Here is a 13,163-nt window from a genome sequence, read left to right on the forward strand (position 1 = left end):
CACCCCCAACCAGGACTAGGTGAGCATGTACCTAACGCAGCAGGACTGCCAATTAAAGGCATCTTGGAGCACAGAGCACGCGCAAATGCTCAGGACACCAAGGAGATCCAGAAAGTATCGTGGAAACAGTAATGGTAATCACAGCAAAAAAAGTAAAATACGGTATTTAAGGTACGCATGCTCCTTGTAACATATATGCTAACACTAGTGACTATTCACAGCTGCTTTCCTCATCAGTGAACCCGTAATGAATACCTTTGTGCATATTTGTAAATATCATTGCAAGAGAGTTTCTGGCAGCTGAACTCTTACCTGAAATCACCTTCACAGAAATAGGCTGTTTCTGCTGTATGGTTTGAGTGTGATTAAATCTGGCATAACAGATGTAGTCTTCGCGGGTATCCTCTGGGAGGACGTTGGAGAAATAAAGGTCTCCGTTCAGACCCTGGGAAACTCGCTCACTTTGCGGAAGTCTTTGAAAGGCTGGAGAAAGGCAGAAGAGAGAGAGCTAGATCATTCCATCGTAAAGTGGCCACTTTCCAAACTAGCAAGATCAATGGATCTACTAATAATTCTATGAACTTCACTTGAATGTTTTGTTTTCTATAAAGCTCTTTGAGTAAAAGCAAATAACTGTTAAAAAAAAAAAAAGACATGTATTACAACTCCATTTGTACTTGCCTGACCCTAATTTCTCTGAAGTGGGGTTGGAGGTGAGATTAGAGTTGTACTTTTCATAATATTTAAGTTAATCTCTAATTGTTAAGCACAGATACACACATGTCTTAGAAATAGCATTAAGGAAGCTTATAAGAATGCTAACTTGGGTTGCACCAAATACATGGTCGATACCAAAGACAGTGGGATACCTAACTGTGACGAGCCAGGCCCTGTGCAAGGTGTCAGGAAGACCAGGGTCCCTGCCCCATCTGAGCTCACAGTCTAACCGAAGAATCAGGCGGCAAACAGGCAATTAACAATAGGGTGCAATGATGACCCTATTTAATGGTACAGATGTGCCCCTCAAAGGGCCCCCAGCCCCAGCCTCTCTCACCTCCTCCACTTTTCCTTTTCTGAGTTACTTACCAGCTTCTAACACAGTGTGTTTCACCTGTCATGGGCATGGTTTACAGCCTGTCTCCCCGCGCTAGGAGTTCAGTTCCAGGATTACAGAGACCATCATCTGCTTTGTCTTTGGTCGTCAAACTGAAACTGTACCGGGGCGCTAACAGGGGCCCCATAATTAAGTGAATAACTGTCAGCGCTCTGAATTCCCAGTTTCGAGTTCAGCAGTTCACTTCCCCTCAGGTCCAGGGGCTGTAGCCTCAGGCATGGAGGAGAGGTTTTCTAAGGAGGACTCAGGGAGTGGGATCACTGGCCTGTGTGTGAACTCACACTTGGCTGGCTAGCATGCCTCAGGAAGCTTCTGATTCAGTTCACACAGCCTTAACGGGGAGAGTTCTTCAGCCCAGAAGTGAGAGAACTAGGAAAAAAATCGCACCTCCCACCCGCCTCTGGCCAGGTGGTGTGTTTCCTGGAGGACATCTCCAGCCTGAGACAAGCAGTGACACTCCCCCTGCAGCAGGTACCCCATCTAACATTTCACAAGATGCCAAATTATGGTTAAAAGCCCGCAGCTCCCTTGGGCAGGATAAGACAGGGAAATGAAGAGCCAGAGCTAGAAAGGATGCTGGGTAACCATGTTAGCCAAGTTCTTGGTCAGGACTGGGGTTTGAGTGGAGGTTGTAAATTCACGGTTTTCAGCCATGAAAGGCTGAAAGGGGAAGGACTGTTTGTTTTTGTTTTTGTTTTTTTAAAGCTCAGAAAAATAAGGTCCATTTATTGAACGAATACGAAGAGTTAGAGACGTGCACGCATTTTTTTCTCTTCCATTCCTCCTGCTGGGTTTTACTATTGATGGGTGTTGGGAGATCAAATGAAAGGGAATGGGATTTTATGAGGGTGGTAGCACTTTGCCCACTGAGTCTATAACTGAGCAGGTCCCAGGACAGACCCCTACTGCATACCCTTTGCTGCAGCTCCCCTCTAAGTACCCAGATAATAGTATCTCATATATATTTCCTGAGTTTTCCAGATGCTTAAAACCATCACCAATGGGAAGAAATTAACTACCTGATGATCAAAAGCATGTAGCCCCCAGATCTTCTGGAACCTAGGGCTTGACAGTGTTGACCGCCCTGTTACCTCCACATCAACCAATCAGAGAACGGTGCAAGAGCTGATCAGGTACCCTGCAGCCCCCCATGCCCCTCCCTCACCTGGCCTTTGAATATGCTTTGCTGAAACCCTTCCAGGAGTTCAAGGTTTTCTTGGGCATGAGGTGCCCTGTCCTCCTTGCTCGGCCCTGCAATAAACCTTTCTCTGCTCTAAACTCTGATGTTTCAGTTTCTTTGTCCTCACGGTGCAGTGGGCACATGAACTTGCCTTCGGTAATAAGTCTCTTTGCATTGTATTAGAAAAAAAAAGTCTGCAGATACGAAAACGTGATAATGTAGGAATAACATGGTAATATCATCTTGCCGGAAGAATACTCTACAGATCTGAATTTTTTTCTCATATTCCAGTTGCAAGTTCACATGCAAGGTCCAGATACTTCGCCAACAGCCTAAAATGTATGTAAATGACATAGCCAGCAGTGAAATATGTGGAAAATAATTAGTTACATATTCAGATGACTCTGAGACATCACATGTACACGTCTCTTTAGTAAGTGGAAAAGTCATCATTTCTGAATAAGAACCTGGGGACCAAACGCTGGGCCTCGTTTCGGCAGGGACAGGTGGAAAGTGTTATTCTCAACAACACACACCACTCATTTACACTTGATTTGTTACCTGTTTTTCAAAATCTGTAAGAGCTGTTATGCACTAATAAGGAAAATATCTTGGCGCATTTACTCATTTTTGTATTTATTTTCCATTTCTTTGTGGCACTTTCTCTGGGCATGTTCATTTAAGAAGAGTCAAAAATGGAAATTAAGTGTTAGCGCTCAATGTTACTTTTAGTACTGTGAACAGCTGGTGATTGCGAGGAAATCCTGCCTCTGAGAATTGAATACATTTCCTACAAATATGTTGCAACCCTTCCCACCATTTTACCCAAATGACTCTTTGTCAAGGTCAATGGTGATCACTTTGTTGCTAAATTCAGTAGTCATTTCTCAGGCAGATCAGAAGTCATCCATCTCTCAGCAGCATTTGAAACAGTTGATGTTCTGTCTTCTTGACACTCCTTCACTTTGTCCTGGGGATGCCCTCTTGTCTTTCCTCTCTTCCTACCGCGCTGACTGCTCCTCAGATGCTTTCCTGGTTTCTCCCTAAGTTTCTGACCCCTGGAGGGCTCCCGACCTCAGTGCCCAGGCTCTGCTCTGCACCCTCTGTGCTCTCTCCCACAATCCTCTCATCCAGCCCGGGCTCCAAGCAGCACCCTTGCACTAACACTCTTACATTGCTGGCGAGAGCCCTGAATCTCCTGATGTGTGGAGCTCTGACGCCTGCCGGGCATCTCTGCCAGAGTGTCTCCCGGGGCTCTCACATCCAAAACCCTGGTTCCTAGTCTCCAAGCAGAACCACATGCTATCAACCTCCAAGGTAACAAGCTAACCTACTAGCACAGGAGGTTTGGAAGGATGGGAGAGGCAGAGTCACAAACAATTTCCTGGGAACGGGGATGGGGTGGACAAACATTAAACTGCCTAATGACTGACCTCATTTCTCTGTGCCTCAGTTTCCTCATCTAGAAAGTGGGAAGAATAATCAGAAATGCCTCATAGGACTGCTGAAAAAAATGGATGAGATCACCCATGTAAAGTCTTAGCAAAGGGACTGGCACTCAGTAAATGCCCAATAAATATGGGCCATTGTTGGGGATAAAAAAACACCCCAAAAACTGAATGAAAAAGACATAACACGTACCTAACAACCTGATTTCCTTTCCTCTGTGGATGTGTGCTCTTCCAGGAAATGGCAACTCCACTTCACCCGCTGTTCAGTCTTAGACTTTGGGGTTACCTTTGAGTCCTCCCTCCCATCCCCACCCTGACCCCAATAAATCCTGGAGGATCTACCCTCAAAAGAGATCTGGAATCTGACCGTTCCTTACCCACTCAACTGCCACAGCCCGAGTCTGAGTCCCCATCAACTCCTGCCCAGATCACAGCACTGTCCGCCCTACATGGACTGAAGTGATGCTACAACTTCTTCTGTTTCAGGTGAAGTCACTCCTTCAACATCCCCCTACTTCATTCAGAGCGAACACCAGAGCCTTTCGCACTGAGCCCTGGGCTTTCCTGGCCTTTTTGCTCACTCTTTCCCTGGGCTCCCTCAGTCTGGCCACACACTGGATTCTCCGCTGCTCTGACACCCACCAGGGATGCTCCTGCCTTCCAGGGTTGCACAGGATTTCCCCTTCCACACAGATACGGAAAGGCCTGCTGCCTCTTTCATTAAGTTTCTGCTCAAAACTCGGCTTATTTTTCTCCATAGCCCTCATGGCCAACTGACACATTTTCTGAACGCATTGATTGTCTGCTTCCTTCTCTACCCCCTGCTCTTCCCGCTGTATAGAATATAAATTCAGTGAGAGCAGGACATTTGTTTGGTTTATTTAGCAAGGTGCCTGGTACTCAAAGTACTGAGGTGCTCAATAAAATAATAAAATAGATTGAATGAATGAAATGGCAGGTGATTTATATTCCTGAGCATCTTGAAAATATTTTATAAACATCTTATGAGTTACAAGAGGTAATCACTGATTGGGACAGCCAATAATCATAAGACTCTTAAAGAAAGAAAAGTTCCTATTTTTAAAACTTACAGTTATCCATCCAGAATATTATAGGTGGCGGTAACCCAAGCGGAGGTCTGCAGGGAAGTACCAAAGACTGGCCATTTCGAAGTATTATTGGTTCAAGTTTTTCTTTGGTCCACAACGGTGATCCTAATGAAATAAAACGAGTTATTTCTTCTAAGTTATTTCTGCATTGGAAAATAAAAAGAGTACTAGAAAGAATGATAAACCAAACTTTTGGAGACATGGTAACTTGGAATTTACCTACATTAAGATAACAACAAAAATTTGTTTTAAACACAGTGTTAAAAAATGACATTAATAGTATAAATTTGGAGTCAGCAGTTCCATGTCTAGAATTTATATTAAATAAATCCTTAATAAGATGTATAACAATTTTGCTACAAGCACAGTCTTCGCAAAAGAATGAAAAACACTTATATGTATGAAGATTTGCTAAACAAATAATTGTACACCTACACTTTTGAATATCACACAGTATTATACACAAAGTATACATATAAATATATAAAGTATATATATAAACAAGTCTACTTGTTTATAAAATTAATATAAAAATATACATGATATATAGGTAAGTCAGAAAGGTTATAAAATAGTACTTCAGAATGAGCTTGTTTTAAATGCATATATACACGTCTGCCTAGATAAAAACAGAAAGAAAAGTAATCTCCTTGAATGAAAAGATTTGTAATTTTAAAATTTATTTTTTCATTTATAATTGATTTATTCTATAATGAGCACATAATATATACATAATTCTAAAAAGTTTAAAAAAATGACCAGTACTGCAAACGGTCACCCTTCTTTAAATACATGCTCTTGGGCTTTTGAGAGGATCTGGATACCGACCACTGCAAAAAGGACCATAATAATATTAAGATAGTGAGGCCTCTCTATTTCCAGTGAAATTTTCAAATAAAAATGTTTAAAAAAACACATGCACCCTAATGTTCATAGCAGCACTATTTACAATAGCCAAGGTATAGAAGCAACCTAAGCGTCCATCAACAGGTGACTGGATAAAGAAGACGTGGTACATATATATATGCAATGGAAAACTATTCAGCCATAAAAAATGACATTTTGCCTATTGTAGTAACATGGATGGACTTGGAGGGTATTATGCTAAGTGAAATAAGTCTCTTTGTACAAAGAAAAAGACTACATGATAGCACTTACATATGGAATCTAAAAAATAGAACAAACTAGTGAATATAACAAAAAAGAAGCAGACCCACAGTTATAGAGAACAAACTAGTGGTTACCGGTGGGGGGAGGGAGAAAGGGAGGGGCAATATAGGGGCAGGGAGTTAAGAAGTACAAACTATTAGGTATAAAAAAAGCTACAAGGATGTATCGTACAACACGAGGAATAGAGCCAATACATCATAGTATCTATAAATGGAGTATAACCATTATAATTTGTGAATCACTATATTGTACACCTGTAACTTTTTAGAATATTGTACATCAACCATCCTTCAATTAAAAAAGTTTAAAGAAATAACACTTAAACCTGAATTACCCATTTCATACTGAATTTCCTTCCATCTGGCTGTACAAAGTTAGCTTGCAGATAAGATACATGAGAAATTAATAAGGAGATCGAGTCAAGGGAGAAACACTTTTCCGCCCCCTGATGTTTTACCCTGGACTTGCACAAAAGACACACTGGATCGGCAAAGCATTAGGCGGAGGAACACAGGATAAAGTGGAAAGGAGCGATCATTTTCATGTAAAACAAACCCAGAGTATTGGAATGAGTGCCATTGCTTTCTCACGACAGCATCTGGATGATGTAACAGACGCCAAGTGTGGGAGCCACACTTTTGAAGGGGTCCTGATGGTGACCAAGCTCGACTTACTGGATGGACGGACGACAATGTTGTTGGAAATCGCGGCTCCACGTTCGTTCCTGGCTGTACACTGATAGACTCCTTCATAGGGCTCCGCTTTCCCTTCGCTCATGATGTTGATGGTGAGGGTTCCCGAGCCAGGCCTCATGGTGACAAGAGGGTCTTTATCTATGTCAAAATGAGTCCCATTCCGGGTCCAGGAGAAGCTGCCCAACATAGAAGGGATTAAGCTTGTGAACGGTCCAGAAAAATAGATTATTTACTCTTTAACACATTCCTAGCAGTTTTGGGGGTTTCTAAATAAACCGTAGGCTGGACTAGATTTTAATATTCAGTGAAAGCACCATAAACTCTGTACCTAAAATATTTCATTGAATCGTAACTTAGAAAGGTGCTGGCCATATATTGTAAGATACCTGTCCTCAGTAACACCGACACAAATCGGACTCAATAAAGAAATCATGCACACAAATTGCCTGTCATTTTTCAAAGAAAATACTGGAGGTTGGTTTCCAAGGCACACTCTCTTAGAGCTTTATTAGCATTCTTCCTGTAAACTCTGTGATTCGTAGAATTGATAACCTGTCTATAGAAATGTCATTTGGGCTGAAGTGTAACCAGAAAGCCCCTCACAAGGACTAATACGTGTGTGCGTTTAAAGTGATCAGGCCAGGGGGAGGGAGCTCAGTGGTAGAGCATGTGCTTAGCGTGCATGAGGTCCTGGGTTCAATCCCCAGTACCTCCATTAAAAAAAAATTAAAAATAAATAAATCAGTAAACCTAATTACCCTCCTGTCTCAAAAAAGAAAGACACTTAGTAATATGAAATTAGACCAGTATCAGATGCCCAGATTAGAACAGTAAAAAGAAATAGAACATTTAAAAAAAAAAGTGATCAGGCCGTGTCCAGTTACCAAAATGCAAAGTGTAGGCTGGGAGAAGGGGGAGAAACATAAGTTCAATGGTGTTTTCAATGTTGGTTATTAAAAGTGGCAGTTCTGTGTAAAATGTATCATGAGAATTTTTAGCTCTCAGAGATGTGTTTGTAAATTCCTTAGGAAGTATTTCAAATCGTCAACTGAAAAGTCCTCTTCCTCAATTTTATTTATCTTAAAAGAGCCATATATAAAAGTCTCAGTTCTCATGTAATTAAATACTTGATAACTAGTCACAAATCAACCATGGCCACGCTCACACAAAAGCATGAATCTCTGAAGTTCCGCACATCTTCCAGGCCCTCTGGGATCTCCCTTCCCACTGCTTAATCTTAGAGCAGGGGTTGCCACGTCTGCTAGGGTGGAGGCAGCGGTGGTGAGTGCCGCTGGCTTACAGCAGGTAGAGGCCAGGGATGCTGCTGAATATCCCACAACGCACAGCAGAGCTCCTGCCTCCTCAACAAAAAATTATCCAGCCCCAAATACCAACAGAGCTGAGGCAGAGAAATCCCGCCTGACAGGGAGTTACAGGAGGTCTTGAGTAAGTGGTCAACTAAAGGGGACTCCATCAAAGGACATCACATTAGGGCCTGAGTGCTAGATGGTGTCTAGTAATTTGGCAGAACAGATTGTTTTGAAGCCAACTTTTGATGGAAGTTTTTGATACCCTTAGGTGTTTAGGACCAATTAATTTTTTTCTCAGTTGCCAGTCTATGATAGATTAATAAGGCAGGTAATAGACAAACTCAGAAATAAAATATTTAGAAAACTTCCCTTTTTTTAAAACTTAAAAAAATCCACATTATACTGCAATAATCGTAACCCAGTGGGATCAGACCTCCAGGGTCAGACACCTCCCCCACATCCTCTGCTGCAGCTCCCCTCTGAAGCAACCAGGTAACAGTATCTCATATACATTTCCTGAGTTTTTCAGATGCTGAAAACCACCACCAAAGGGAAGAAATTAACTACCTGATGATTGGGAGCACTAGCCCCCAGACCTTCTGGTGCCTAGGGCTTGATAGTGTTGACCATCCTGTTCCCTTGGCATCAACCAATCAGAGAACTGTGCACGAGTTGATGACCTTTAAATATGCTTTGCTGAAACCCTTCGAGGATTTCAGGGTTTTCTTGGGCGTGAGCCATCCCGTCCTCCTTGCTCGGCCCTGCAATAAACCTTTCTCTGCTCCAAACTCTGATGTTTCAGATTGTCTGGCCTCATGGTGCAGTGGGTACACGAACTTGCTTTCGGCAACTTAATCATAACCCAACTGTCCAAAACTTCCATATATTACTGGACAGGTTACAGAGCATCCATTCATGACCTGTGGGACCTTGGATGGTTACCCAGCATTATTGGGCATCCATTTCCCATCTATAAAAGATACTGGTTGAACCCAACAATGCCTAATGTCTCTCCCAACTCTAAAATGCTATGTACAGCACTCACGTCAAGATGCATGCAGATAATCCTGAGTACTGAACGCTGCCATGTTTGGAAACCCACTTGGGACAATTTTATAGACTTCCACAGAGCTAGGAGAGGTCTTAGAAGATGTCAAATTCAACTTCATTTTACAGATAAAGAAACTGAGGCCCAGAGAGAAGGCATCTGCCAGTGTCACAAGGCCATCAGAAGGCTCTTTCCACATCTCCCCACAATTTTTGAGCATTTTGCACAAAGGTATCAGTACCGAAATGCAACCAACTGGGTTAAGAAGAACAAATTGCATTTAATTAAGCCGAGAGGCAGGGAAGGTACAGCTCAAGTGGTAGAGTGCATGCTTAGCATGCATGAGGTCCTAGGTTCAATCCCCAGTACCTCCATTAAAAAAAAAAAATTAAATAAACAAACCTAATTACCTCCCCCTACAAAAAAATAAAATAAAATAGAGCAGGGCTCAGCAAACGTTAAAAAAATAAAGAAGCTAGAGACAAAACAGTGAACCTACAGATGACACTTTAGAGATAAGCAGGACCTGAAACTAAGTTGCATGTGAGTATCAATGCTTATTTTCAATATTACAACCAAGCAGAAAGCACACCCACCTTGGAGGAGGCTTTCCTTTGGCCTCACACTGGATTACAATATTCTCCCGAGGGTCAATAATGTAATCTTTTGGAGACTGTTGAGTAATGGTTGGAGGTTGTACCACTTAATTGCAGAAAGAAGAACAATGTTAAGAAATAATTCGCTTAATATCATAATAGCAATCATTTTTTTCTATATCAAAATTACTTACCCTAGGCTAAATACGCTCCAAATTTTTTAGTAATTTCTACTGTGGCAGCAGACACCTGAGCAGATTTTTAGCTAAAAGGCTCGTAAATTTTGAAGTCAAGGCAAAACTCCCTTTTTGGTCACTTTATCTGTGCTCACAAAGCGCATTCCCCCCACCCAAAAGTTTGGGGAAATAATTACCAACATAAGCTTAATATGAAGATAGTTTCTTTTCTGATGTAACAATGAGAAATTCCTCTGATTCTTTTGGTTCAAATGATGCCGTTCAATGAAATTTAAGTTATGAGGTAAAGTGGTACCTTTCTTAGGAAAGAGTAACTGACTTACAGTTCATTCCTGTGCTCATGTAAATGAATATATGTAAAACAATACATAAATATATTTGAGAAGCTAATGTTAAAAAGATGGTTAAATCAGAGACCTCACGTGTCTAATTAGAGCCAGGAGGTAGGTGGCTACTAGGAACAAAGATAAAACCATCTATTTAGAAAATGAATTGATTTGGGACGCTCTCTGTTACAGGAAATAACATTATCATTTCACTCTTCAAAGTGCTATCTGATCATTTATTGTCAAATCATGGGGAGAAATCATTCTGACCTGGAACAGTTTAATCTGAAACAAGCTGATATCTGGACATCTAGCCTTCAAGTTACTCTAAGATGACCACGTCCTCCTCCTTGAGAAATCGGAATCACAGAGTGTAAAACAGGATGGGACTGGACACACCCTATTTCGACTTCTTTTGTTGCTCAGGGCAGCAAGGCTTGACTAGGAAGCCACACAGCAGAGAAGAGAGGCAAACTCTCCTGGGAGAAGCCACTGCCTAGTACGGCTCCAAGGAGAGCCATTTATATAGTCCAGTGGTTCTCAACCAGAGGCCATGTGCCCCCGCCCCTCAGGGGACGTCTGGCTGTCACCACCGGGGTGGGGTGGTACTGGCACCTGGTGGGCAGAGGCTGGGGATGCTGCTGAACATCTCACAATGCGTAGGGCATCTTTACGAGGTAAAGACTTCTCCGGTTCCTTTAAGTTTCTCATTTTCTGGATCATCCCTTTCCTCTCCACCTATGCTCTGTGCTTCCTTTGTGAAACCTCTTCCACCTGCCAAGCAAATATTTCCCAAAGCTTAAAAACTTCCCTCTGCTTTTGTCTTTTTTTTTTAATGGGGTTAATTGTTGCCAGGGCTAAAGGTATCATTTCCATGTTCAAGGTTTTGTACATCTGCAAATGTGGTTCTGTTCTCCTGCTTTGTCTCCAGTCCTGCTACTGTCTGCCAGACATCTCTTACTAAACATCCAAATAAGACCTAAAATGTAGATCAAAAACTAAGCTCATTATTGCCGTCATTTATTGTGCACCTATTAACTGCTGGACACTGCACTATAGCAATGTCCCCTCCCTTTTGCAAGATCCAACCCCCTCCTTGTCCTCCTGCTAAGCCAGCTGTTCTTTCCAGGCTCTTCCTCTAAACACAGGGCCCTCATTCTTCTAGCCCAGCCAGTTACTGGTGCTGGTTAGCAGTTTGGTCTAGGGGTTAAGAACTAGTCTATTTCTTACCAGCTGTGAGACATCCAGCAAGTTTCTTAGCTTCTGTAAGCCCTAGTCTCCATAGAGGGCAAATAAGGTTGAAAGGTAGTGTCTACCTCCTAGGGTTGCAGGGAAGATTGACTAAAATCACGTGTGTAAAATTTTTAATCCATAATGGTTCAATGATATTAGCTATCTTTAAATTATCATCATCATCATCATTTTTATTCAGACCAGCTTCACCTCTGAGTGATCCTTTAGGCTCTAAGAGTATAGAGTTTGGGATAATGGAAAGAAGCTTGGAATTTTGCACCCAGGAAAAGGGGGCTTAGGTGGTGGGTAGGGGTGACTCATTAGGAGTGACTCAGTCCAATTCCTTGTGCTTTTCTCTGGGTGACAGAGGGGCAAGGCTGGTGGTTTCAGACCCAGAACTTCCATTCACGTGTTTGCAACAGAGCTGACCTGGCCACCACTCATGACTGCTAGGAGTTTATCATCAAGATGGATTTCTTTGAAAAGTGCTTAGGTCATCTGGCAACTAACAAGGGCTTTGAAGTAATAAGGGGAAGAGGCTATTTTATACAATTTTCCTGGTTGATCCGATATTTAAGGACTTTTTAGATGCCTGAAAACTATTCTTTAAGTAGATGTTGCCCAACTGTCAAGAGGAAGCAGTGTTTGAATAGAGCATGCTGCTCAGAAATGGTGTGAGTGGGGAGACTTATTTCTCTTCTGCACACTTCAAGACAATATTCAAATTCTCTGGGTCATTATACTGACGACACGTAGGAACACTGGTCTACACAGCCCTGCTGGCTGAAGAGGTATGAAAGGGTTGCAGTGACTTGGGTGAGGCACCTGCCTGCTTCTTTGCTCCTGTAAGCATTTAATAGCATTTGGAACCAGAGAGCCGTTCTCTTCTCTTTAAATTCTGTGAATTTTCTCATCGAGTTACATCAGATGTGAATAAAGCTCAGAAGTTAGTCGAGCAGACTATTGGTAACAGAAAAACAGGAATACCTGAGTCTTTGGAATTCATGCAGGGAACACATCAAACTTGCTTCTTGGAATTTAAATGCAGTGGTAAGCCACAGTAAACACACATGCTTAAAGAGATGTTAGTCACAAAAATAAAATTGGGTATTTAATTCACAGTATTCATTCAAACACCAAGACACGGTCAAATTTTCACACTGCCTGGTAATGAAAGACACTTACAGTCTTCAAGAAGTTTTGCTTTTTCCCCATCAATATCAGCAGGTGAGTGGGCAGAGGATTAAAGAAAATCAGATGTTAGTGATAAGAACATGAAAACCCTGAAGGTTAAAGGGGCATCTTGTTGGGGGAGGGTAGAGCTCAGTGGTAGAGCGCGTACTTAGCATGCACAAGGTCCTGGGTTCAGTCCCCACTACCTCCATTAAAGTGAATAAACCTATTTCTCCCCCACCCTAAGACAAACAAACCAAAAAAAGGGAGGGGCATCTTGTCTATTTTATTTGACCTAAAAACTCAACTATAATAAAGGTGGAGATTGCGAGGTAGCAAGAGAAAGAAACTCCCATTAACGGTTTAGTTTATTCTGGAAGCAACTATCCCCCCAAAACACGGGAGAACAAAAGGAAGGCTGTGGGCAAAAAAAAAAAAAAAAAAAAAAAATCTCCCAGGAATAGGAATGACTAATTCCATCCCATACATGCTGTGCTAGACAAGTAATTATGTTCAATTTGAAAAATAGCTGAAATCTACAATTAATCTGAGTTGTCACAC

General features: G+C 41.9%; 1 protein-coding gene across 3 annotated transcripts in view; it reads right to left on the reverse strand.

Moving 5' to 3' along the window:
- NRCAM (neuronal cell adhesion molecule) overlaps nucleotides 1-13,163 on the reverse strand; it is a 266,458-nt gene that overhangs the window by 60,977 nt on the left and 192,318 nt on the right. For 2 of the 3 annotated variants that reach the window (XM_074367673.1, XM_074367671.1), the window contains exons 5-8: nucleotides 9,674-9,779; nucleotides 6,699-6,895; nucleotides 4,837-4,959; nucleotides 313-483 (exon numbers count right to left, since the gene is read on the reverse strand). In XM_074367673.1, coding sequence (XP_074223774.1) covers nucleotides 313-483; nucleotides 4,837-4,959; nucleotides 6,699-6,895; nucleotides 9,674-9,779 — 597 coding nt within the window. Of the gene's footprint in view, nucleotides 1-312; nucleotides 484-4,836; nucleotides 4,960-6,698; nucleotides 6,896-9,673; nucleotides 9,780-12,614; nucleotides 12,633-13,163 lie in introns of all 3 variants that reach the window. The other variant, XM_074367672.1, reaches the window with a different exon arrangement.

The sequence above is a fragment of the Camelus bactrianus genome, chromosome 7 (genome assembly GCF_048773025.1).
Source record: "Camelus bactrianus isolate YW-2024 breed Bactrian camel chromosome 7, ASM4877302v1, whole genome shotgun sequence".
NCBI lineage: Eukaryota > Metazoa > Chordata > Mammalia > Artiodactyla > Camelidae > Camelus > Camelus bactrianus.